At 37.1% G+C, this 27588-nt stretch overlaps 1 protein-coding gene across 5 annotated transcripts in view; it reads left to right on the top strand.

Moving 5' to 3' along the window:
- LOC150106998 (MFS-type transporter SLC18B1-like) overlaps positions 1-27588 on the top strand; it is a 208616-nt gene that overhangs the window by 137072 nt on the left and 43956 nt on the right. For all 5 annotated transcript variants that reach the window (XM_090392873.1, XM_090392871.1, XM_090392874.1 and 2 more), the window contains 2 exons: positions 6765-6860; positions 17401-17475. In XM_090392873.1, the coding sequence (XP_090248999.1) occupies positions 6765-6860; positions 17401-17475 (171 nt within the window). The remainder of the gene's footprint in view (positions 1-6764; positions 6861-17400; positions 17476-27588) is intronic.

Below are 27588 nucleotides of genomic sequence, written 5' to 3'. Positions count from 1 at the left end.
AAAAGTCATAGCTTATGCAGATGATGCGATGATAATGATTTGTGGACGCGACGGCATACAACTAGAAATAACGGCCAATGAAGAACTCTTTAAAATTGCAGAGTGGGCATGCGAGAAGAAAGTAACATTCAATAGCAGCATGTCTAAAGTGCTTCATATCTCACATAAAAAATCAAAACAACCTGTTACAGTCTTCCTAAACGGAGAAGTTCTTGGGGTAGCCAGTGAGCTAAAATACCTAGGGATAATGATAGATGAAAGATTTACCTTAAAGAAGCACACCTCATATGTTGCTGAAAAAACGCTTACAAATTGTAAACCTTCTAGCAAAGTTGGCAAGGATTAAGTGGGGAATCGGCCAACGAGCACTGAAAACAATATATACCAGAGCTATACTACCATTAATATCTTATGCTGCACCTGCCTGGAAATATTCACTAAAATCAAAGAAAAATAGACAAAAGCTAAATAGAGTTCAACGCCTTATAGCCATATGTACAATTAAAGGATACAGGACAATATCTTTTGATGCAGCTTATGTTATTGCAGCTTTTACACCAATCTGCCTGAAAATACAAGAATTATCTCTAATACACGAAGTCACTTTCGGAAGATATAATGAAAATCTAACATAGATCCAAATTGCTACAAATGTCTGCTTCACTACAGTAAGTGACCTCACCCAGCAAAGAAAACAAATATTAAGGAGAAGGAAAGCTCTGAAAGTGACGAATTCCATATATACACTGACGGAAGCAAAGCTGGAGGGAATGTCGGCTGTTCTTTCATTGCATATAACAGGCAGTCCATTATACAAGAATGCTGCTCTAGACTGCATCCTCTCTATTCCAACAACCAATCGGAACAACTATAATTCATTCACTTATATATTTCCAGGAATTAGAAGTCAATACCTCTCATCAAAAGACAGCAACAATTTACAGCGACAGTAGAAGCACTAGAGACGGCATAAAAAACCAGAACAGTGATATAGTGTTAATAGAACAGACAAGAAAGCTGATTTGGAATCTCACTTTATCAGGATGGGAAATCAAGTTCTGCTGGGTGAACGCACATACAGGGGTTGCAGGAAACGAGAGAGCGGATCAGTTGGCTAAAGAAGCGGTTAGAAACGAACAGCTAGAAACAAGTTACCAAAAGTACTCGAAATTTGCTATAAAAACACTTTCAGAAAAAGAAGCCTAGACTTGTGAGAAGAAGAATGGAAAACGTCAATAAATGGATCATCGACAAAAGAATTCTTTCCCAGCATCAGAAGCAGACTCCAGCTGAAAAAACATGCCATTTCTTCAAGTTTAACCACACAACTAACGGGACATGGAAAACTAAGACACCACTTACACAGATTCCATATCCTGGAATCGCCATCATGTATTTGTAGTTCACAACTCCAACAGACTGTTGACCACATACTTTATGACTGCCAGCTACTGGACTCCATATGGATGCCCCTAATGCAACACGTCATTACTTCTGGACACAAGTGGCCAGTGTCAAAACAGAGACTAATCGAACAGTATTACTCAGAACTAATTAAATTTGCCAATAAGATTAACTACCAGTCATTGTAAAGTAACATAAATTACTGATATTGTATGAATTATATAGTGTAAATATATGTTTATATAAAAATATAAATATAAATATGGATGCAAAAGTCGGAATATGTACATATAGATGTAAAAATATAAATGTAAATATGAATATTGATACAAAATTAGAAATGTAAATGTTAATCGGTACTTGGAAGCTACATGTAATATATGCATTGTATGCAATGGAGCATGTAGGAATAAATTACCTCCTGGTTGGGTTACTATTGGGAGGAAAATGCAACACACACACACACACACACACACACACACACACACACACACACACACACACACACACACACACACACACACACACACAAACTTGTATGTATATATGTATGATACACATACATGCACTTGGGGATGTTATTACATGACACCCCCAAGGAGGTCAAAGACTTATCAAAGGAGGGCACCTACTCTGCAACTTTCCACCTCCACCACTTAATCCACCAAATACAGTGAACCGCAATTACCATCATCATCTGTTAGTATTTTAGGTTGATTTGTCTGTATGCAGGATGAAAAATCTGAGTTTCTGGGCCATTTCCTTTATCCAATTGTGCTGTCAGTTTATTATAAATGTGAATTATTTATAGAGCCATTCTGTTCCTATCCACTCATTCCTGGATTTTATTATTATTAGTATTATTATTATTATTTAGGCCTCCATGGAGTCAAAAGACTCATCGTGGGAGGTCCTTCCTAAGAAACACAAAGTCTATCAAGACTCATCGAGGGGAGTCCCCCCCTAAGAAACACAAAGTCTATCATACTATTCCTTAAACTCATTGACCGTTCTTGCTCTCACCACTTCATTAGGCAATGCATTCCATGGTTCAACCACCCTCCATACAAAGAACCCGCTCCTTACCCTCTTGCTCACAGTTCCCTTTCGTAACTTCCAGGGATGGCTTCTTGTCATCACTCCTCCCCGCTGTTCAACCAAGCGAAAGAACTCCCCGGTGTCAACCCTGTAACCACCTCTCAGTTTAAAAGAATGACAGTACATTGCGCCCTTCGATTGGAATAGGCCTAAGTTCGATTCTCGTCACAACAGGAGGAATCTTTATCTGGGCGATTTTCAATGGAAGGTGAGTTAGCCGATCTCATACGGAGGTAGCAGGGTTTTTTCTCCCAGAAACTCGGGTTTTTCATCCCACATACAGACAAATCGACCCTTCAGAACACACAATTTACAGACATAGAATACTAGTTGTAGTGGTGATGGAGGTGGGCGGTAGATGGCGTTGATGGAGATGATTCGTAGTAGAGGTTCGGTGTAGTGGTTGAGATAGTTGTAGGTGTTCTCCTGCGATGAGTCTTCGGACTCCTTGGAGGTGTCAGGAATAATAATAATAATAATAATAATAAAATCTCTACCACATTATATGGTACTTTCATCTACTGTCTCTCTTGTTGTCCTAATCCTAATGCCACCAACTATTCTGAATGTTTTGATATTCTTTCTCTAAATATTGATTTTCCTTGGTCTAACTTTCCTAATAGCAAGGTCATCTCTCAGGGATTTGAATGTTCATGACATTACCTGCTTTCCTCTTTCAACTGAACAGATCAGATCAGGCAGGTAGAGGTACTAAGACATTTGCTATCACCAATCACCTTACACAAATCATTCATAAATACCAGTTAATTCTAACCACTCTCTAAACATCTCAGAACTCTTCCTTACTAAGTGACCCTTCTAGGTACACTGTGAATGTTGCTTGTCCTTTAGATAATTCAGATCATAGCCTCATGCACACAGCCACTCCAGCAAATGTGTTGTATGCCATTATAAATATAGCAAGTGGGATGAACATTGCAACTTCTGTTTCTCATTTCTTTGGTTGAGATACTGTTTCCAACTTTCTTACCCTAACATATGTCCTGAATGTGTCACCAGAATAATCCTCATTGGTATGGAAACATTCCAATATACATTCCCAGCCCGCCCTACCTAAGTCTTGGTTCTTCAAAAGATGCTCTAAAGCTGTACAAGTGAAGAACCAAGCATCTTTTATATCTCTGTCTTCCTTTACTGCTTATACTACTGTAAAACTATCAACTCATCCAAAACGGATTTTGAAAGATCTACTTGCATCGTGTCTCCAAATAGCAGTCGTGCCTTCTGGTTGTTGCCAAAGCCATTGGCCACCACTTCTGTCCATCACTGCTCCCACCACTGTCTGACCTGCTTCCACTCATCTGAACCTAACACTTGCTTCAAATGAGTCAGAGAAATTATCCTCACTTGTATGAAGGCCTTCATCCTCCATTTTACCCAAAATTCTCATTTGCCTTCGAATCCTGGTTCAAGAAAAAGTGTATCAAAGCAGTTGATGAAAAATATTCAGCCTACTGAAGGTAGCTTGCATCAAGCTACCTTCCAGCTTCATACTTTGCCTATATCATAGCATGCAACAAGTGCAAAACAGCCATCAGCAGATTCAAATCAGATTTTATAAAAGATAACAGCAGCAAACTTCTCTCTCTTCCCCAAATGGAAGCTATGCCTTCTGGTCCACTTGCTAAGGGCTTTTTATGCAACTTCTGCTCACTTGCACTTCTCTCTCTCATCCTGATGGCATTATCAAAGATTACTTCAATCAGAGATAAAGGTGACCTCTTTGTACCACTCTTTTCTTTGTTTCCTGCATAGATGAAAAAGGGAAATTGCTTCCTACTATACCAGAATTCAAGCACTGTATACCTCCTGTAGTTTTTCCACAAAAAGACATCAGAGCACTACTAAATAATTTGGACACTAAAAAGTCTTCTAATCCTGATGGCATCTCTCCAATTGCTCTCAAATACTATGCTCTAAAGCTAACACCTGTCCTGCATCATATACAATCTATTATACATAGCTGGTGCTTATCTCAATGTGTGGAAGCCATCTCATATCCAGCCTATTCCAAAAAAAGGGAGATAGAAGTCTACTGTTAAACCACCACCACAATTGCCAACACCTCTGTTCTCTCCACAATAATGAAGAAAGTAATCAATAGCCAACTTTTCCACTACTTAGACAACCTCAATTAATTAGCAATCACAAGTATGGAATCTGCCATTCAAGATCCACAGCTGACCACTTAGCTTGTGTCATCCACCACTGGACATATGCCATGGAAAGGTTGGAAAAACTTGTGCTTGCTCTGGACACTTCCAGAGATTTTGACCATATCTGGCACAGAGGCCTGCTAAACAAATTGCCATCACTTGGTCTTCCTGCCACCCTCTGTAATTCAGTAACCAGCTTTTTTTTTTTCTGGTCATTTTCTGTAAATCATGGTAGATGGCTCCTCTCTTCAGGCTTCACTACAATGCAGGACTGCCTCAAGGCTCAGTCCTATCACCTACTCTCTTTCTCCTGTACTTAAATGGCCTACTCTCAATCATCACTACTCCTATTCACAGCTTTGCAAATAGGGCCTCAAACATTGATCTACATACCATCCTTCAGGTGGAGTGAGGACAGTCTTGTCACATTCAGTGCCACCACAATACACAGTCTTGCCTTTTTTCATGCAATAGAGATCCCACCTCACCTACCCTTACCATCAGTAATATCAAATACACAAATCACCAGACATGATCAGATCGCTCTTCCTGGACTAACTTTTGCTCCCAGTCTCTCCCAGCATAAACATCACATCAGTAGCTTCCTCAGCATCCCAAAAATTAGGCATTCTCTTTCATTCAAGATGCTATTTTACATCTAACCAACTCTTAACTATATACGAATACGAAATCTGCCCATTCTTAAAATACAGCTCACGTGTTTGGGGTGGTACACCTAAAACTTCCCTAAAAATCCTTGATGTTATCCAAAGGAGAGAAATTAGGCTCATAAATGATCCCTGTATTATATTCACTTTAACTTCTATCTCACAGATGCAATGTTTTGGCCCTGCATCTATTCTACAGGTACTTCAATGGTTATTGCTCTGCTGAATTGGCAACCATCATTACTCTGCTTTCTGTTGCACTTGTTAATACAAGAGCAGCAGCTGCTAAGAATCCTTTTATTATGCAACTGCAAACACACCAAATCTGCTTCTCCTCTTCCTCTTTTTCCTCTTTTCTTTGTCTTCCTCTGAAACAGCTTTTCTCATGAACTATTCCCAAATAACTACAACCTACAACTCTTCAAAAAAAAAAAACATCAATAAACTTCTATCTCAGTACTCATCTGCATCTCACACAAAATTTCAGTGGGCACATTGCAAAAGTGGACAAAATAGCTTTAACAGATCACTATGATGTTGTAGAATACATTGAGAAGTAGAGATAGAAAAGTTATCATTCTTCTTTATAAGGCTTAGTTGTGACTGTATCTGAAATATTTTGCACAGGCCTAGTTGTCTGGATTTCTTGGGGAGGAGATAGTGGAGAAAATCCAGATATCAAAGTGATCAAAATAGTGACAGACATATGAAATGTTTTCTATGAGAATAGACTGAAGGTGGGTAGGTTTGCAAAATTTAGCTGATAGGCATAAAAGAGAGAGTATAATAGAAACTAAAGTTACTAAACGTTTTTATAAGATTAATATAATACAAATGAAATGTTTCAGTATATAACAAACTGGTAGAGAAAAAGACATTACTCCTGGAGGTTGTTTAAGAGTGTAGCTACTGAGGGTATGAGGACTAGATTTTTGCCTGGAGAGTGGTGAATGAGTGGAATGGGTTGAATTGCCGGAAGAGATGTCATATAATAATAATAACTGTTTGTCTTATTTCTTCTTCCTCCTTCATCTAAAATTGAATATAATTTCCACTGCTAGTTATCATTTCCAGAAACACTGCATTTATGTATACATTAACTAGAAAGTGTAGAGCAAAGTTTTTTATTTACTTTATCTTATTATTATTATCTCATCTTCCTTTTACCTTGCAGTGTCGAGGGTTTATTAATCATAGGCCCTCAAACTGTTCACAGGATAAGGTGGTCAGCCCAATGCCCTGGTGTATATCCTATGTTCTGTAGTGTTATGTATTATATATGTTGAACTGCATTTGTTTTAATCTTTAAAACCTGAATTTGGTTGAAGTAAATCATTTTGAAAAACATGTTACTTATAGTATTTATATATATTTATGTTTATTATCCTTACATATTTATATTTGTGTATTTACTTAGAAAACTTTGGCTTATCATTCTTGCCCAGGCGCTAATGGGAATTGGAAGCGGAGCAAAACTGGTAGCAAGCTATATCAATGCCTTCAAAGAAACTTTGTAAGTAAACTGGATTGTATCAGTTTTGACGTTATAATTTTTCGTTACCAGGCACTGAAATATGAAAATCAAAATACTTTAAATTCCTTTCTATAGTTGAGGTGCATCATCCCAACTGTGAAGTTGGAGACAGTGGAGAATGTTTGCAACAGCAGGAGTATAAGGTGCAGGCTAGGAAAGTGAGGAGTGTGGAAGGAGAAAGGTACATATGAAAGCAGAAGGGCTGAGGCATCAGAACAAAATCCTGGAGAATTCTATAGTTATTTAAAGAAAAGGTTATTATGGAAGACTGATTTTAGTTATTGGAAATGGCACATGGGTGTCAAAACTGCTGAAGACAAGATAATGTTCAGCAAGGATTTGTCAGTGTATTTCATGTTGGAGGATTAGGAGCAGTAATTTCAGCTACTTAGGCATGATTTTTAGTGAAGATGGTAAATTAAATATGGAAATAGACAACAGAATCAGCAAAGCTGGTATGGTGGGAAGTCAATTGAATAAATTCATATGGAATAAGAGAAAAATTAGTCGGAACACTAAATTAGCTGTATACAAGACTGTGTTCAAATCATGGATCTAAGAGCTGGGTCAGAAGTAAAACACTTGAACAAAGACTAGAGACCGCAGATATGAGAGTGCTGAGAAAGATTATATCGGTGAACAGATGGCATCAATGGCAATATCATATTAAAAATGAGGATATTAGGAAAGAACTTGACATTGTCAGCATCCAGGAATGCATTAGCAGAGCTAATCTTAGGTGGTATGGTCACTTAAACAGAATGGAAGACCAAGATATAGGTGGATTGATATTGTACAAAGTGCCTTAGACGATAGAAATATAAGATCTGGTAATGTTGGAGTCTTGACAAGTAACAGACTGATTTGGAGGAAAATTGTAGATAGGAAGTTAGTAATGATGTAATTTTTTTCATGTAGTACTATCATATCCTGTACACCCCTTGAGGGTACATGGCAGGAATTTGATGATGGAAGAAGAAGAGATATTGACATTTAAGAAATATGAAGTGTTTGGAATTTTAAGTAAGCTGGATATTAATAAGGCTGTGGCACCAGATGGAATATTGATGCATATATTAAGGAATGTGCAGAGCAAAGAGGAGCTGACAGTGCCTTTGACTTGGCTGTTTAACAAAAGTTGGACAAAAGAACATTCCCAAATAGTGGAATGAGGGCAAAATACTGCTACTCCATGAGAGAGAGAGAGAGAATCCAAGTTAGTGTTACAAAACTATAGATCTCTTTTTATATCAGATGTAGTAGTGAAGATATTACATAAGGAATTACGAGTTAGAAAAGCATGGAATATTCAATTGATAAGAATTAATAGATCTTTACAGACAGCAGCATCAGTCTGTTGAGAATTCTTGCTACAATAATATAGTTAGATTTTCCCATATGGTAACAACTATATTGCACAGAGAAGATGTTTATACAGTGAATTTTCTAGACTTTGCAAAACCTTATGATAGAATTCCACATGAAAAATACTGCTGAAATTAAGAAGGATGAATATGGATAGTCAGTTGATTACAGGGAAGAGTGACTGAGGAAAGAAAGAGTAGACTTGAAAGAGAATGGTAACAGTTCTGGGGCTGTCATATTTTAATGATATCATTTTTGGTTTGAGAGGAAACATTTAGTTGTTTGCTGATAGAGATCAATGGAGATATCTGTTCAATGTCTCTTCTGGTACTTTGACTAGAAGGGACAAAATGAGATGTATTGTATTAGCATAATTTTGCTTCTGTTGGAAGAGGAGGCATTAGAGTAGGAGGGGACTGATAGTGTTGGGGAAGAAGAAATTGAAGTTCAAGAGACATATTAAAAGTTGTTACCCAGAAAACTGCTACCACATTTGGAAGGTCATTGGCAACAGGGATTAGGAGGTGAGAGTGGCACTGATCATGCCACATTTGGATTTGTTTCTTTGCATAGATCTGATCATCTGGATATCTGGGTGGTAAAGAAACATCAAATCAAGTGAAAAGCACTGCACAAACTGTAGATCATCTGTGCATTCTCTGTTGTTATTTATGGTCCATATGGCTTACATTATGAAGGAAACAGCATCAAAATTATATATGTTAATCTCAGCTTTTTATGCAGAATGCTATACTTCTAAGTAAATCCACTACACATTTTTAGTACTTTAACTGAATTGAATAAGTGCTGAAACAAATTTGACATGAAAATCAGCAATAAAATACCAATACTATGAGAATAAATAGGCAGGAACATGGAAAATATCAACTGCATATTCAAATGGAGAAGCTATAAAACAAGCAAAATATTTCAGTTATTCAGGTGCAATTTTTAATGAAGATGTAAAATTAAATATGAAAATGGATAACATGATAATGACAACTACTACAGCAGGAATCCAGTTGAATAAACTTACATGGAATAAGAAAGAAATTAGCCAAAACACTAAATTAGTAGTGCTCAAACCAGTTTAAACTTATGTATCTAAAAGTTGGGTTAGAAATAAAACCACTGCTACAGACCATAGATATGAAAGTTCTGTGGAGAAATTTTAGAAATACACGTGACATTATTAACATTTCATCTAATATTAACATTTCAGTATTGTCAGATCTTACATTTTAGTCTTCTAAAACACTTCTAACTGCATCAATCCACTTACATGTTGGTCCATTTCTGAATTTTTTCATTGTTTGTTTCATTCTTTCAATGAAAATTATTTCATTGATTTTGAATCAATGACATTGCCGGTGGACTGCAAGGGGATATTCAGTTGTTTGCGGATGATGCAAAGCTGGGAAGGATTATTAGTAATAGTGCAGATGTGGTAGCCCTGCAAGAGGATTTGAATAAGCTAGATAGATGCGCAAATGAATGGGGTTGTGGGTTTAATGCAACAAAATGTAAGGTCTTGAGGTTTGGGAAACATCGATGGGATGCTGCATACTCTATGGGAGGAGTTATACTGGAGGAAGTAGGGGAGACAAGAGATCTGGGGTTGATGATTGATAGAAACTGAAGTTTAGGGGACATATTGCAAAGGTGGTGAAGGTAACACAGAGGATTGCTGCTATTATGAGAAGGACACTGACCTGCAGAGATAAGAGGGTTATCATTCCGTTGTATAAGTCTCTGATCAGACCACACTTGGACTATTGTTCTCAGATTTGGTCCCCAGTATTTGAAGGGGATAAATTAACTGTGTAAAGGATACAAAGACGGATGACAAAGATGGTTTCAGGACTGTACAAGCATAGTTATGAGGATCGGCTGAGGGAATGTGGACTTCAGTTTGGTGGATAGAAGAAGGAGAGGTGATATGATTGAGATTTTAAACTGTTGAGAGGTGGTTACAGGGTTGACACTGGGGAGTTCTTTCACTTGGTTGAACAGCGGGAAGGAGTGATTACAAGAGGCCATCCCTGGAAGTTACGAAAAGAAACTGTGAGCAAGAGGGTGAGGAGTGGTTTCTTTGCGTGGAGGGTGGTTGAACTGTGGAATGCATTGCCTGATGGAGTGGTGGGAGCAAGAACGGTCAATGAGTTTAAGGAGTGGTATGATAGACTTTGTGTTTCTTAAGGGGGACTTCCCCTCGATGAATCTTGACAGACTTTATGTTCTTAGGAAGGACCTCCCACGATGAGTCTTTTGACTCCATGGAGGCCTGAATAATAATAATAATAATAATTTCACCAGTATTTAAGTGACCATACCAAGGTGGTATGGTCACTTACGTACCTTGTTTTGCTAACTTCTTAGATACTGAGGCCGTATCCAAGATGCCCCACTTTCTCTTCTGTTCCAGAAAAAATTCAGAAATGGACCAACATGTAAGTGGATTGATGCAGTTAGAAGTGTTTTAAAAGACTAAAATGTAAGATCTGACAATACTGAAAATCTCAATATCACATAAAAATTTAACTGTTTGCAGTACTGGCATAGTATCACTGTAGTACTCAATGTAGATTGATATCATGAAATGATGATGATGAGCTGTAGCATTGTTTAGAAATTTATTTAATTCATTTGCATATGAAGAAAACAATGTTTGACTGATCATTTATTTTCAGCAATATTTGTCTCTATATCCCTTTATCCCCCCAAAAAAAATTTAAAAAAAACTTCAGTTGGAAGTTTTGCAAATGCACACTAATGCAAATGTTGAGGACTAGGTTTAACAGAAAAAATATTATTGGCATAAAGAATCCAAGCTTAGAATCCAAGCTTATGACTTTGCAAAAGCAGTTCATAGTAAAAATGAATGTATCATAATTGGCTAAAAAACGAGTTTTTATCCTTGCTTTTACATATACCAAAGCACAAAATGCCTGAAGGGGGGGGGGAGCTCAGTCCAAAACAGACTTTGAAAAAGGCCAAATGTAATCTACCTTCATTTGGTTCTCACTAGAGATATTAGTTCTAACTTCTCTACCTTGCTTTCTCCCCTTCTGCATTCTGATGGCCTGTGCACCATCAGCAAAACAAAAGTTTCCCCTTATCATGTGTATATGCTCAGCACCTCTCATAATCTTTTGGCAATGATTATGTCACTCTGCAGATCTTACATCACTTTTTTTTTTTTTTTTTTGCATTTTTATATTCTACTGATACACAGTTGAAAATTAGTCTATATCTAGTCCATCCTGAAGAAGGGTCACAGATCTGTACCATCCAACTGTTGATTTATTTCTTGAATGTTATTTTTCTCCAAAACAGTGGGAATATCTACAAACAGCAACTTCTGAAATGCCTGGAAGCTTTCTATCTAATTAGTGATTGCCAATATTGATTCTCTCTCAAAACCTCGGTGACAGAAGATCATTTAGCAACTGGCAGGGCAACCCCAGCTGGTGAAGTCTCATTTGGGTAGGAGCCAGAATAAGCGAGATATCCTCAAAGTGGACAACAGCACATTCCAGTACCAAGTACCAATATGTGTATTTTTTTTCTTAAATTGGTGCTTTTTGGTCATAGTTGGATTGTGGCTGAGAAAGATATCAGTTTTTTTGAACATCATAGAGTTTTCTATTTTCATTTATGGTGCTGAATCTTGGACACTCAGCAGAAAAAATATGGACAAGATAAATAGCTTTGCGATGTGGTGCTGGAGAAGGATGTTGAGAGTCTCCTGGATGGACAAAAGGCATAATGAAAGTATAATAAGTCAATTAAAAATCAAGAGCAGCTATATGTTGCAAATGAAAGCATTCTCAAATACTTTGGTCACATTTCAAGACGTGAAAATGAACAACCTGGAAAAACTTATCATTCAGGGAAAAGTGGAAGGACAAAGAAAAAGAGGATGCCCAAGACCAATATGGTTGGAACATGTTAAAAAGATTACTGGAATTACTTTGGAGTTGGCCAGTGCTGCAAAAAAAAGGCAGAAAGAAATGGAGAGACATTGTTGGTAGAGTCAAGGGTCCTCAGACATGAGGAGACCGAGCAGAAGAGAAGACTTGCCTCTGAATGAGTAATATGGAAAGATTTGAAGAAACACAGATTTTTATCATCACTATTTTCATAGCATTTGATAGGTCTGACACAAAGGTCTTTTGAGTAAATTTCAATATTGTGGCATTTCTAATATGTATTTTGTAATTCAATGACTAGTGTTCTCACTGGTAACTTACAGCACATGAAGATAGATGACTTTTCCTTCCAAGTTCTTCAGCAGTTAGTTAGTTTTGTATAATGATACAACAGCAGTGAGTCCCTTTTATCGGAAGGTTCAGCACTATCGCAATCCCCCAAATTTTATCCAGCTCAGGACTGGCATAGCTGATGAATCAGGCCTATGGCTGGGTCAGTATTCCTGACTGTAATCTGTGTGTGTTCATGTGGCCGGTTTGCCAGCTTGTGGGATGAAAACCCCCCAGATAAACTGGGAGAAAAAGACCAGCTAACTTGACTATGGCTGAGGAAGATCCTTAAGCTCCTCAAGTCATCGACAGGAATTGAACCTAGGACACTCCTTTCCCAGGCATATGGTTGTGAAGTGCAAAGCGACTAGGCTAACTGCACAGACTTTTCAGCAGTGCTGGAGTGTCTTACAATTCTGTTCTTTCACCTGCTTTCTCTTCTGTACAGCAATAATATACTCTTTTGCTACAAACTACTAATGTGATTCATAGTTTTGCAGGCAACATTTATACTCTTTTGCTACAAACTACTAATGTGATTCATAGTTTTGCAGGCAACATTTCTTACTCTTATTTGTCATTCTCAAAGCCTTATATACAGACCAATCATCTTTAAGAATGTCTATAGTAGATTATCTAAATGCTGATTGCCATACCATTTTCTAGCAAGGAAAAAAGATAACAGTCAAATTTTAATCCTTCTAAAACTCAGTCTAGTGTTATTTCACTCAAAAAAAAAAAAATCATATCCTGACTTTACATTTGATTCCATCCTGTTCCTGAATAAAGATGTCTCACTTCTTAAAGTGATAGAGGCTACACTTTCTCTTCTGTTCAAAGTGGTATTACTCATATGAACAAGTTCTTACACCATGCAAATTCAACTCAGTCCAGCAATGGTGCTTCTGGTGTTTGGAGAAATGTCCATTCTAGATGTTGTTTAACAGCTCTTCTCTTATGGATTTGCTTCACATTAACAAGAAACATAGATACTTAATATGTGCTTCGAGTCTCTTTCAAGAGATCCAGAGCAAATATTAAGTATCTACTTTTCTTGCAAGTTTTTCATCTCACAAAACAAAAACTGCAAGTAAACACATGCATTTATGAAAAGAATACACTGGCCTCATAGTTTTAGTTGCTTTTGTCACAATCTCAAATAACAACTGCCAAATGCCTTTTCAATAATACTTCCATAGTTAACATCGTCATGCTTTCAACTACAGTTCCACTTCTCGGTTCAAAACTGCAAACATCATGTTACAACTAGTTACTATTTGTAGTCTGGCTTTGAACCCATCAAAGTTGGATGAGCACCTTATAGATAGGCTACCAGCACTATACCTAAAAAAAAAAATAATAAAAAAAATTTTTTTTTCTAATTTCTTAGCTCTGGCTCTCCCTTAGTTCTAGTACACTATAGGTCCTCAATCTTTCCTTGGTGGAATTGATTATTAAAAAAGAGAAAGTTGCATTCCTTACCTTGGAATTTACTCAGATAGAGTAATTAATTCTGTCAGTTGTATATGCTTTGTGACTGGTTTGCTTGTTTTTCTGAAAGAAAAACTTCATTTTCTAGAAGGAAAACTCTGACCACATTCATATGGGAACAACTAACTCACTTTCAGCAGAAAAAACAACAACTTCTAAATGTTTCTCATGCTTGGATGAGATATGAACTCAGGTCTTTCCAGCCTGAGGTTGGTTGGATAAACAACTAGTATTGTCTAAGAGTACTGAAGTACTGTTCAATAACAATCTTCTTCTTCTTCATCTCCTGCAGCTTGTCCCACTTAAGTGGGGTTGCTGTTTGTAGTGAGTCTCCTCCACATCCTCCTGTCTTGGGTTGTAACCACATCCAAGTTCTTCATCCTTAAGTCTTCCTCCACCAGCTCCTTCCATCTCTTCTTTGGCCGCCCGCTCTTCCTCCTCCCATGCACATCCATCTGCATGACCTTTCTTCCCACATACTCATCCTCCCTCCTCATCACATGACAAACCATCTCAACCTTGCCTACTGTATCTTTGCTCCTAAGTTCGTAACTTTCACTGTCCCCTCACACAGTCATTTCTCAGACGATCCTTTCTGGTCACACCGCACATCCACTTAAGCATTCTCCACTCCGCTACCTCCATCCTGCTGATGTTATTTTTCCTGAGGGCCACAGTTTCCATAGCATATATCATAGCTGGTCTCACTACTGTCCTGTAGATTTTGCCTTTTAGATCAGCATCCCCTTATGGCAGAGCACTCCAGCCATCTCTCTCTCCAGTTCCTCCATCCCACTTCCTTCTCAGCCTCTCCATCCTCTTTTACTATTAAACCTAAGTATCTAAAGTCACTGACCTTCCTAATGACATTTCCTTCCAGCTCCAGATCTGTATCCTGGCTGCCATCCACTTTGCAATACATATACTCTATCTTACTTCTGCTCAGTCTCATACCTCTCTCTTCCAGTACTTTCCTCCAACTTTCCAGTTTAGCTGCCACTTCTTCTCTTGATTCTGCACACAGCATGATGTCATCCGCATACAACATAGTCAAAGGCACGTCTTCTCTCACCTCCTCTGTCACCACCTCCATCACAATATTAAACAGGAACGGACTTAATGCTGACTCTTGATACAAGCCACCTGTCACTTGAAAACTTTCTGTCTCTCCCAGGCAGGTCCAAACTCTTATCTTCATATTTTTGTTCATCTCCTGCATCAACCTGACATATTTCTCCAGTACTTTCTTCTCCCTCAGACACCTCCAGACTTCTTGCCTTGGCACTCTATCATATGCTTTCTCGAGATCAATAAACACCAGATGTAGCTCCCGTTGTTTCTCTTGACACTTTTCCATCATCTGCCATAACCCAAAGATAGCATCTGTCATCAATTGACCAGGTATGAAGCCAAATTGTTTCTTTGCAATCTTCACCTCCTTCCTCAGTTTTCCATCAAGTACCCTTTCTAGGATTTTCATTGTGTGGACATCAACTTTATTCCTATGTAATTCTTACAGGCCCTGCATCAGGTCAATTCCCTCTTCCCCCAGTGCCTTCCATGCCTCCACTGGGATCTTGTCAGGGCCCACTGATTTTCCATTCTTCATCCTCTTTATGGCCTCCTTCACTTCCACTCTACTGATGTTCTGCACCATCCCCTCATAAGGCTGCCCATCTTCTCTGTGAGTCCTCATATTTTCTTCATTCAAAAGCCATTCAAAGTATATTCTCCATCTGTTTCTTATATCCACATCTCTCCTTAATTCCCCTTCTCCAGAGTCTTTGAGCTACCTCACATGTAAGATGTCTTTCGATGCTTTATTTCTACATTTTTCCAATCGATAAATTTTTCTCTGTTCTTCCTTTGTTTCTAATTGATCATAAAGACCTTGATATGCAAGGGTTTTTGCCTATGCAACAACTCTCTTGGCTTCTTGCTTTCTCTGTCTGTATTCCTCTCTGTCCTCTTCCACTCTTGATTCGTCCCACTTCTGCTTTACATTCCTCTTTGCTGCCACTGCTTCCTGTACATTATTATTCCACCACCAATCTTCCTTCTGCTCTCTAATCTTTTCAGATGTTTCACCTTTTGAATTATCTCCACCAATCCTGTACACTTTCTAGTCTATCTGAAATCCTCTCTAACATCCTCTCTCTAAAACGGTTCCTCACACTCTCTTCTTTTAAGCGAAACCACTTAATTGTCTTCATCCCATGGCTTTCAAAGGTTCTTATCTTTGACCTTATTTTTAAGTCTGCACACAGCAGCCAGTGTTGCTGTGCCACTTGATCTTACAATTTGTTACTGCCTTAAGATGTTCTCTTCTAGTCAAAATGTAGTCAATCTGTGAACTGTTGTTGCCACTTCTAAATGTGGCAAATTATCAGATGTTCTTTCCTCTTTCAGAAAAATGAGTTCACAATTGCCAATCAAACGCTACCGCAAAGTCGAAAATCCTCTCTCCTTCCTGGTTCATCATTCCCACTCCATGGTCGCAATTCACCCTTTTACAGTCCCTATTCTGTCTCCGTATGTGTCCTTTCAAGTCTCCTCCAACAATCACCATCCTTTTTTCTTCGAGTTTCCACATTTTTTCATCTAGCAAGTTCCAGAACTCATCTTTCTCTTCTGTTGTATAGCCAACTTGTGGGGATGTAATACATAAGATGACCACTTGCTCTTCTCCAAGACCCAGTTTCATTTGCATGATCCTGTCGTTCCTCCTACCCACTTCCAGTACTTTGCTCTTCATTCTGCTATACACACATCGCAATTCCGACACCATTTCTACCCTCCACCCACTGGGCTTGCTTCTTTAACTGCATCTGCCCTTGATGCGGTAGCCCTCATCCACTTCTCACAGCTGTAGGGTGATGTAGCTGCGCGTCACCTAAGGGGTATGCCCTAGCCCTTGTATCACTTTCTTTTTGACTCATTTGATCATACCTAGAGCTTGCAGTGAAGTTTCACAACCGGATGCCCTTCTTGATGTCAACCCTCGCCATTTATCCGGGCTTGGGACTGGCACCTATTGGTGCTAGCTTGCCCCTTCAGTGGCTGCATAAGACAAAATGACATAGCAAGATAAGAAAGATTCACTCCCTAGCCCTCGAATACTCTAACAGCATTGGGGATGAGGAGCAAGAAGATAAGAAAGAAGGGAGGGACCAGCCTACAGATAATATAACAGATGTATATTGCATGAAGTAAGGCATGGTCCAGCATCGGTACCTCAGGTTTGCCATGCTCACTAAAGTGAGCCTTTGAGGCCACTGTTCAATAACCATATTAATCTTAAATTGTGGACATATATGGCATATACTTCGCAATTCTGTTGCATATATTTTGAACTTTTTTTTTTTAATATACCTATTATTCTGTGTTTTTTTTATTTTTAGGAACAGAGGCTTTCCAGATAATGTTTCGACTTATGCTATAGTCTCAGGTATATTAACTGCAGCACAGGCTCTTGGGTAAGTGGCAGTAACAAACTAGAAATGAGAAGGATTAAATTATTATTTAATTATTATACCAATATATAATAATTATTATTAAATTATTATATGTTGGTACCTCCAGGAAGAGGTACCAATATATAATAATATTGCATATATAATATATAACAATATATAATAATTTTGGCACTCTATGACCAGCCTTTTGCTGGTCATAGAGTGCTAAAATACTTATACCTCATGGAGAAAATATTCACCAAAGTCTGTGTGTCAGTTGTTGTGGTTCAAGTGTTGGAGAGGCTGGTGAGAACCAGGATCCAAAATTGAGTTGACAACAATGGTATTATCTTTGATGGACAGCATGGATTTGCTAAAGGGAGGTCAGGTTTTAGTAATTTACTTACTTATTACAATAAGATGATGGCTTTATTGGACAAAGGAGATGGATACACAGTAGTATACTTAGATTGTGCAAAGGCTTTTGATAGCTTACCACATGCTAAGTTGAAAACTAGAGCAGATGGGATTGGATATTACACTGGTGCACTGGATCAGAGATTGGCTATCTAATAGGTATCAGCAAGTTGCATATGGGGGAGCAATATCCCAGAAAAGGAACATCACTAGTGGTGTGCATATGGAGTCTGTTTTAGGGCCACTGCTGTTTAACCTGTATGTTCATGATATATTGAGGAAGATTTTTATGGGAATATGCAGATGTTTACAGATGATGCAAAGTTGGGACAAACTATGAGGAGTAGAGCAGATGTGTGGCCTTACAAGAAGACGAACAGATTGAATGAATGGGCCAGTTCAATGTTGCAAAATGTAAGGTTTTAAAATATGGGAAACAAAGATGGGATGTAGAATTTACACTGCAAGGATATATTGTTGGAGGTGGAGGAAATAAGAGATCTTTGAATTATGGTGGATAAGGAGCTAAAATTTAGAGAATACACTATAAAAATTGTGAAGATAACAAAACAAATTCTGGAAATGATGCAGAGGACACTGACTTGTAGAAGGAAGGAAGGAGATTCTTGTTTCATTGGCATTGATTAGGCCATACATGGACTACTATGCACAGATTTGGTCACCTGGTTTTCAAAAGGATGAAGAGATGCTGGAGAGGGTCCAGAGGCAACTGACTAAGGTAGTTCTGATCTCTGGAATGTTAAATATGAGGAAAAGTTGAGAAGATGCAATTTACAGAGTAGTAGATAGGAGGAAGAGGGGGTGATAAGATAGAGATGTACAAGTTGTTAAGGGGTTGTTATAGGATTAACAATGAGCAGGTTTTTCATAAAATGTTGGGAAATTAGGGAAGAACAAGAGGTCATCCCTGGAAGCTATATAAGGAGGGTGTGCTCAAGAGAGTGAGGTTTTTTGCATGCAGAGTTGTGAATGATTGGAATGCCCTGTGTAAGAGTATGATGTCAGAATAGAATTTGAATGTGTTTAAGGCAAGGTATGATGAATTGTATGTGTATGTATTACAAAGAGACCTCCTAGATGATTCTTTGACTCCATGAAGTCTTCAGGTAATAACAATAATAATAATAATAATAATAATGTCTTGCCTAGCAGTGCCTAATATTAGTAACTTTCTATTCACTTACCACATATGCTGGACCTCACATGCTTCCTGACCACAGCCACACTCAGCCTTTTGGGAATAACTTCAACTCACCTATTTGCAATGAACTGCAAAATTTTCCTTTATCCATACTGTATAATTCCCTTAACAACTTGTCTGGACTACTGTGCAGAGATCTGTACAATAGTTGAAATAGGGCCATATCAAAGCCTGGTAAAGAGGGTATAATGACCTCCTTATCTCTGCTTCTTAGTGCATTATTCAATAACTAGGTAACCTTATGAGCTATTTTAGCTACTTTTGTAATATGCTCTCTAAGCTTTAACTCAGAGTCCACCAACATCCCCACATCTCCAGCCACATCAGTTTTCTGCAGCCCAGTTCCATCACTGTAGTACATATCCTTTCCTTTAGTATTACATGGTGATCAGCATTCATTTTAGATAATTATGGATAATTATGGTCCATAATTATCTAAAATGACTGTAGTACATAATTGATAATCTTTTCATCCTAAAATCACAACCTTGTATTTTATGACATTAAACATTCTCCTTTGCACATACCGTCAAAGGAGAATGTTTACATTTAAATTGTCCTTCAATATCTGCACATCATCTTTATTAGCTATTGTTCTACCCAGTTTTGCATTATCAGCAAAACTGGGTAGCACAATCATTTCTTATATCATTAATGTACAAAATGAAATAGCAGTGGATTAAGTCCTGTAGCATGCCATTATTCACAAGCCTTCTCCTGGACTCTGTTCCTTCATAAACTACTCTCTGATGTATGTATGTCTGTCTGTCAGCCACCCTCTTATCCACATCACCAACTTCATATCCATACATATTTGCTCCAATTTACTTAATATGCCCTCTGAACTTTAATTCATAGTCCACTAGAATCCACACATCCCTAGCTTCATAAGTTTCCTTCAGCCAAGTTCCATTAATGCAGTACACTGCTAATAATTGTCTCATCTCAAAATGCATAACCTTATATTTTGCAACATTAAACATTCTCCTTTGCCCATACTATCAGTCTGCTTAAATTGTTCTGCAAAATCTTCATATCATCTTTATTATCTATGGCTCCACCCAATTTTGCATCAACATTAAACATCCTGTCAAATTCCTTTGCATGGTCCTGCAGTATCATCATATTATCATTCCTCTTCTCTAACTCAGCCATCTTTTTATTATAAAAAGTAAGTGAGTCATGTCCTAGTCCTTCCTATAGTATCCCATTCCTGAATTTTACCCTTAACAAATTTCTCTAATACCTTGACCACCATTCCTGATATACTGATTGGTTGATAATTTTTTACCTCACACTTTGAGCCTCCATTTATGCAATGGAATTGTTTTCCCCTTTTTCAACTCCCTTGATACCCACCTAGAATGAGACTTAAACAATATGTTCAAAGGGACTATAAGTTCCCAAGTACATTCTCCTAATACATGTGCTGATATACCAAATATTTCCATAGCAGTATTCACATCAATGTTCTGCAATATACTATGCACCTCTAGTTCATCTACATCTGTTTCCTTGTCACCCCCTGTCACACTCAATAATCCAACTATTTTGTTTACTTCAGTCACCTTTCTACCATCAGTATTCATCAGAATTATTTGACCATAGTTATTCTTATGCCCCATTCCAAAAGAACTCTCTGGGATAACCTTCATCTTGTACTGCAAATTTCCTCTTGTACTCACATTACATCTTCCTTACTATACTGGTTACTTTTTTTGCTTGTGTTTTGTACTGCTCATAAGCCAGCCTGGTTGGCCAAGTGGTTAGCATATCTGCTCTCCAGCCAAAAGGCTGCAGGATCAAATCCCACCATGGACATGGCTATTTGTGATTGTCTGTGAAAATAATAGTGGTAGTGGTGGTGGGCAGTAGATGGTGTTGGTGTAGATCATAGGTTCCCAAACTTTTTCGTGCCACCGCCCACTTTGCAAAACATAAATTTTGTAATGCCCCCATTATAACAGTTTTCCGCATTCAAGCTGTTTGATATTTTTAACGTAAATAGCAACTAATGATACATTACTGCTTATGCCATTAAATTTTTAAAAAGAAGTGGCCAATATGTGCTTCATCTTGAACACAGTTATTGCTATACCGATTTTGGTGAAACGTAGCCCATATGTAAAGATTGTAAAATGTATGCTCGAATAACATTATGCACAGTTTCATACAATGGTTTAAATATGAAAATGTGGAATACAATTAAGAGATTGCATTGCATTAATAAGAATCTTATTGTAATAATTAAAACACCATTAAATATATTACAAAATTGTTTATTTCTAACTTATAAAGTAAAAATACAAAGCAAAAATAACAAATTAATGTGAAGTTTCATACAATGGTTTAAATATGAAAATTCGGAATACATATTAAGAGATTGCATTACATTAGTAAGAATCTTATTGTAATAATTAAAACACCATCAAATGTATTAGATGGTTTATTTCGAACTTACAAAGTAAAAATACAAAGAAAAAAATAACAAATTAATGTGAAGGATGAGCCTGGTTCATTTTTAAAAGTTTGTTAATATTGGGGTTCAACTCTTGTCAAAAACAGGCATAAATCACCACGCTTAGTTATATGCAATCGGTTCTTTTTCTTAGATAGTAAATTCACTACAGCACTAAACCCATGCTCAGCTAAATAAGAAGATGGAAATGCAATTAAAAATTTCTGCACTATTTCCCATAATCCAGGGTACGGTGTCGGTATTGATTTTTGAAGCCAGAACTCTTGGTATCCAGTTTTGAATTTTATTTTTACTTTTTCATTTGTTGTGAGTTCTATGAGTTCCACTTCTAAATTTGATGATCCTGCTGTGCTTACATGTGAGAAAGGATCCAGAACCCAATTTGGTATATTCATGTTTAGAATATCCTTGAATCGCTCATTGAAATCAGCATGGAGAACCTCCAAGTGTTGGCAGTATGTAAGTAAATCTTCCTTTTTGAGAGACACTGCTGATAAATTTGAAAAGTGGCTATATTCCTCTCGGCCCATATTCCACTTGAACAGAAGAAGTTTCCCTACAAAAGCGGCAATAATGTTTTTTGTTTTAATTAAATTCAATTCAGCACCTTGTAGTTGTAGAGTGACTTCATTAAATATTTTATAGAGGTCTGTCAAATAAGCGATGTCATTTTTGGATGTAATCAGGTTGGCCCACAATCCGTCATCTCTGTTTTCTAGGAACTCTAGTACTGAATCAAACAAATTGTAAAATTGATTCAGACAAATACCTTTTGAAAGCCAGCAAACTTCTGTGTGAAGCAGCAAATGGTTGAAATCTTCATTGTTTTCAATCGTTTTAGCCCACTACAAAGTTGGCTAAACAATCTGTCACTCAATGAATTGCTTCTAATCTTGTTGACTACTCTAATAACATAATGGAGCGACGTGTGCAGGCGTTCATTTAAATTTTTCGCAACCAAATGTTGATGATGAAGAACACAATGTATAGTGAGTACATTTGATACTGCTTGTTTCAAATACGCTATGAAACCCTTGTGGTGCACTGTCATTGCTGGAGCACCACCAGTAGCAGCAGACAAAATATTACGAATAGGAATGTCTTTCTCTTGAAAAAACTTATTCATGATATTAAACATAGTCTCCCTTTGTATCTGCTTCCAAGTTTTTAGCAAATAATAATTCTTGACAAACTTTTTCTTCTTTTATGAAGCATATGTATGATAAGAGTAGTGGTTCATTATTTGGGAGAGTTGATTCATTGAGTTGAATGGAAAATTGGCATGTCTTCAAATAATCGCACAATGATTTTTCAATGTCTTCAGCGAGTTCATCGATTCTTCTTTGCACTGAATTATTGCTCAAAGGAATTTTCCTGATGATATCTGATGCTGGCTTATGAAGCACAGTGTTTATTACTTCTTTTACTGCCGGCAAGATTAATTCCTCACCAATTGTGTGTGGTTTTCCCACTTTTGCAATTAATAATGAAATATTATAAGAAGCTTGTAATCCGTCATTATCTTATTTAGTGGACGACATAAAAAGTTTTTATATAGTTAGACGTTTAAAATATTTTTCTTCTAGTACTTGAAAATAGGACAAATCTTTATTCTTTTTGTCAGCATGCATTTTAGTCAAATGCTCTTGTAGCCTAGAAGGCTTCATTTGAAAACACTTTTTGGCAAATCAAGCACATGGGTAATAATTGGTTTGTAGGAGACTGAATAAAACCATATTTCAAATACTCAATACTGTACTGTCGACATTTCTTCTTATATTCAGACATAATGAAGTAATAAAATTTGCAAAAATATTCACAAAATAAAAGATTTAATTTACACTTTGTATGACTCCACTTATCTGTCACACTTTCTACTGATGATTGTTGGCAAAGCACACAAAAAATAATGAAACTTATTACTAAACCACTAGTATTTATAGATTTGAAATCTAGCCCAAATTGACTTGCATGCATTGACTTGTTTGTGATACCATCGTACTCGTGCTTGAACAAGTCACGGCAAGCACCCATATTCCTGTCATAACATGCTGAATTGAGTGAATTACCTACGTAATAATTGACCGACATACTACTAGTTAAGACTCGTCTGCTGCGTGGATAGACTAAAGCCTATATGGCATGATCAGTTTTTACAATAGCAAAAAATGAATACATTTTTTAAGTATATACAAAATAGAAGTTAAAATATCCTGTATGATACGTTCAATTTTTTATTTTGCACGCAAGCGCATTTTGTTCGTCCGACCACGCATTGTCTGAATAATTATAAATAATAATTAATAAATAAAATAATTACACAAGATATAAACAACAAACCTACAAAACATAACCACAGAAAACAGTATAATAAGTTTCGAATAATATTTGCTTTGTTTTTATCCTCTAGTTAGCAATATAAGTTAGTACTAACTAGGCTAACTAAAATTTACAATTTTATTTCTTTCTTGCCATTGGGTTTATTTTTGTACAAATCAATTAGAAAAGTGGTTTTATATATTTTATATGTATTTTGAAATGAAATATAACGAATATATTTGCTACTGTAAACATAACCTATTATACACACATGCTCTATTTTCTCATTGACATAGAAAATTGACATCTATTTCTATCTGACATGGTAAATTTTCAAATGATTAAATAATTGAAATAGAAAATTGATAAAAAAATTGATCGTGTAAGACGGGCATAAGATGAATTAAAATGCATTATTTAAATTTTAAATGATTATCTAATCGCAAAATCACGAAAATAAGTAATTTTTAAATATATATTATTAATTTCTTCTATAAAGAGCCACCAACCCCTAGGCTGCCTGAACGCCCCCAAATGCTTCTGATCCCACTATAGCCCCCCCCCCTAGGGGGGTTATAGTGGGAACTTCAGCGTCCACTGGGGGGCAGTACTGCCCACTTTGGGAACCTATGGTGTAGATGATGATGGTAGTTGGACTGAGGGTGGAGACAGAGAGCTGTAGAGTAGGTGCCCTCCCTTGATGAGTCTCTGGACTCTCTGAAGGTGTCAGTCATGTAACAATAATAATATGCTTGCTGATTACCTTTCTCTTAAATTCCCTCCAGAAACTGTTCTTTTATTACAGCTCCTGATTAATGATACTTCTTATCCATTTTATTATTATTATTTCTAGCAAATCTCCATGGAGTCAAAGACTTATTGTGAGAGCCCATCCTAACCATTGTTCATACAATACTTATCTTACTTTTTTTGAACTCATTCGCAGATAAAGCACTCACAACTCATTCCATCCATTCACCACCCTATAAGCAAAAACATCTAGTCCTAACCATCTTGCTAACCACACTTATACAATTTCCTTTGTTCTCTCATTTCCAACTATGTACAGAACAAAATATTTGGTTGCAGTCAAAATATCCCTTTAATAATTTGCTGGCCTGATTGGCTGAGTGGTTAGCATACCTGCTTTCTAGCCAAAAGGCTGCAGGTTCGAATCTCACCATGGGTAGGGATATTTGTGATTGTGAAAATACTAGTGGTCGTGGTGGTCAGTAGATGATATTGATGTAGATGATGAGTTCACCGTAGTTGGTGGATAGAATGGTGGAGATGGAGAATTGTGGAGCAGGTGCCCTCCTATGATGAGTCAACAGACTCATCATATTTAGATGCTCCATAAAATATGATGAGTCAACAGACTCATCATAGACTCATGTAATAATAATAATAACTTATATGCATCTATCATATTTTATTTTTTATTATCTATCAACTACTCTTTCACACTCACTGACCTTCAACTCTGTCCTCATATAGAGCAACCCATAAACCTGCAATAATCTTGGTCCCTCACCTCTGGATCTTCTCCATCACTTCCTCATCTCACTGGAATCTAAGCAACCAGATCTATGGACAGTATTTCAGATAAGACCTTCTTAAAGCCTTATAAAAAGGAATAATAACCTCTCTATCCCTACTTGTCAGTGTGTTCTTCAACAATCATGTAATCTGATAATCTGATGTACTGTTTTGGCCACCTCCAAACTCTAAATTTCAGCTTGTTGTCTGCAATCACCTCTCCATCCTTGGCTTTCTTATAATTCAGTTCCATCGATGTGGTGCACAACTTGTGAACTCTTCTTCCCAAAGAGCATGTGTACCTAACTTGGCCATATTAAACTGGCCACCTTGGCCATATTAAACTGGTAGCTGTTATCCTTTGCCCTTACTTCCAGTCCGTCCAAGTCATCATGCAGGATCATTACTTCCTCTTCATTGATTACTGCTCTGCCTAGCTTTGCATCATTAGCAAACAATCAAATATTTCTTGTTAAATTATTTTCTAATTAAATAGCAGTGGACCAAGTATTGAGCCCTGTGGATCCTTGTCAACTATGTTATCCTGGACTCACTTTCCTCATGCACTACTCTTTGATATCTGTTCCATTGTTCCTCCTCTTTTCCAACTCATCAGCTTCGTATATCCATTCCCATTTGCTAAAATTTATGTAACAGAGTTCCATGCATTATCCTGTCAAATGCCTTTGCATCAATTTCCTTTATCTAGCTCAGTGGTCACTTTATTATAAAAAGTAAGCAGATAACTCAGTCAAAACCTACCCTTTACAAAACTATTATGCTCAATATAAAGTATTATAATCTAATATAGATGTACTAATATCTAATATATAATATATAGAATCTAATATACTAAAATATAGATGATATTGATGTAGATGATGAGTTCACCGTAGTTGGTGGATAGAGTGGTGGAGATGGAGAATTGTGGAGCAGGTGCCCTCCTATGATGAGTCAACAGACTCATCATATTTAGATGCTCCATAAAATATGATGAGTCAACAGACTCATCATAGACTCATGTAATAATAATAATAACTTATATGCATCTATCATATTTTATTTTTTATTATCTATCAACTACTCTTTCACACTCACTGACCTTCAACTCTGTCCTCATATAGAGCAACCCATAAACCTGCAATAATCTTGGTCCCTCACCTCTGGATCTTCTCCATCACTTCCTCATCTCACTGGAATCTAAGCAACCAGATCTATGGACAGTATTTCAGATAAGACCTTCTTAAAGCCTTATAAAAAGGAATAATAACCTCTCTATCCCTACTTGTCAGTGTGTTCTTCAACAATCATGTAATCTGATAATCTGATGTACTGTTTTGGCCACCTCCAAACTCTAAATTTCAGCTTGTTGTCTGCAATCACCTCTCCATCCTTGGCTTTCTTATAATTCAGTTCCATCGATGTGGTGCACAACTTGTGAACTCTTCTTCCCAAAGAGCATGTGTACCTAACTTGGCCATATTAAACTGGTAGCTGTTATCCTTTGCCCATACTTCCAGTCCGTCGAAGTCATCATGCAGGATCATTACTTCCTCTTCATTGATTACTGCTCTGCCTAGCTTTGCATCATTAGCAAACAATCAAATATTTCTTGTTAAATTATTTTCTAATTAAATAGCAGTGGACCAAGTATTGAGCCCTGTGGATCCTTGTCAACTATGTTATCCTGGACTCACTTTCCTCATGCACTACTCTTTGATATCTGTTCCATTGTTCCTCCTCTTTTCCAACTCATCAGCTTCGTATATCCATTCCCATTTGCTAAAATTTATGTAACAGAGTTCCATGCATTATCCTGTCAAATGCCTTTGCATCAATTTCCTTTATCTAGCTCAGTGGTCACTTTATTATAAAAAGTAAGCAGATAACTCAGTCAAAACCTACCCTTTACAAAACTATTATGCTCAATATAAAGTATTATAATCTAATATAGATGTACTAATATCTAATATATAATATATAGAATCTAATATACTAAAATATAGATGATATTGATGTAGATGATGAGTTCACCGTAGTTGGTGGATAGAGTGGTGGAGATGGAGAATTGTGGAGCAGGTGCCCTCCTATGATGAGTCAACAGACTCATCATATTTAGATGCTCCATAAAATATGATGAGTCAACAGACTCATCATA

The sequence above is a fragment of the Typopeltis vanoorti genome, chromosome 5, assembly GCF_054136105.1.
Source record: "Typopeltis vanoorti isolate ZY-2024b chromosome 5, IOZ_Tvanoo_1.0, whole genome shotgun sequence".
NCBI lineage: Eukaryota > Metazoa > Arthropoda > Arachnida > Uropygi > Thelyphonidae > Typopeltis > Typopeltis vanoorti.
Note: the sequence above shows the minus strand (reverse complement) of the source record. Positions and strands in the feature narration are given on the sequence as shown.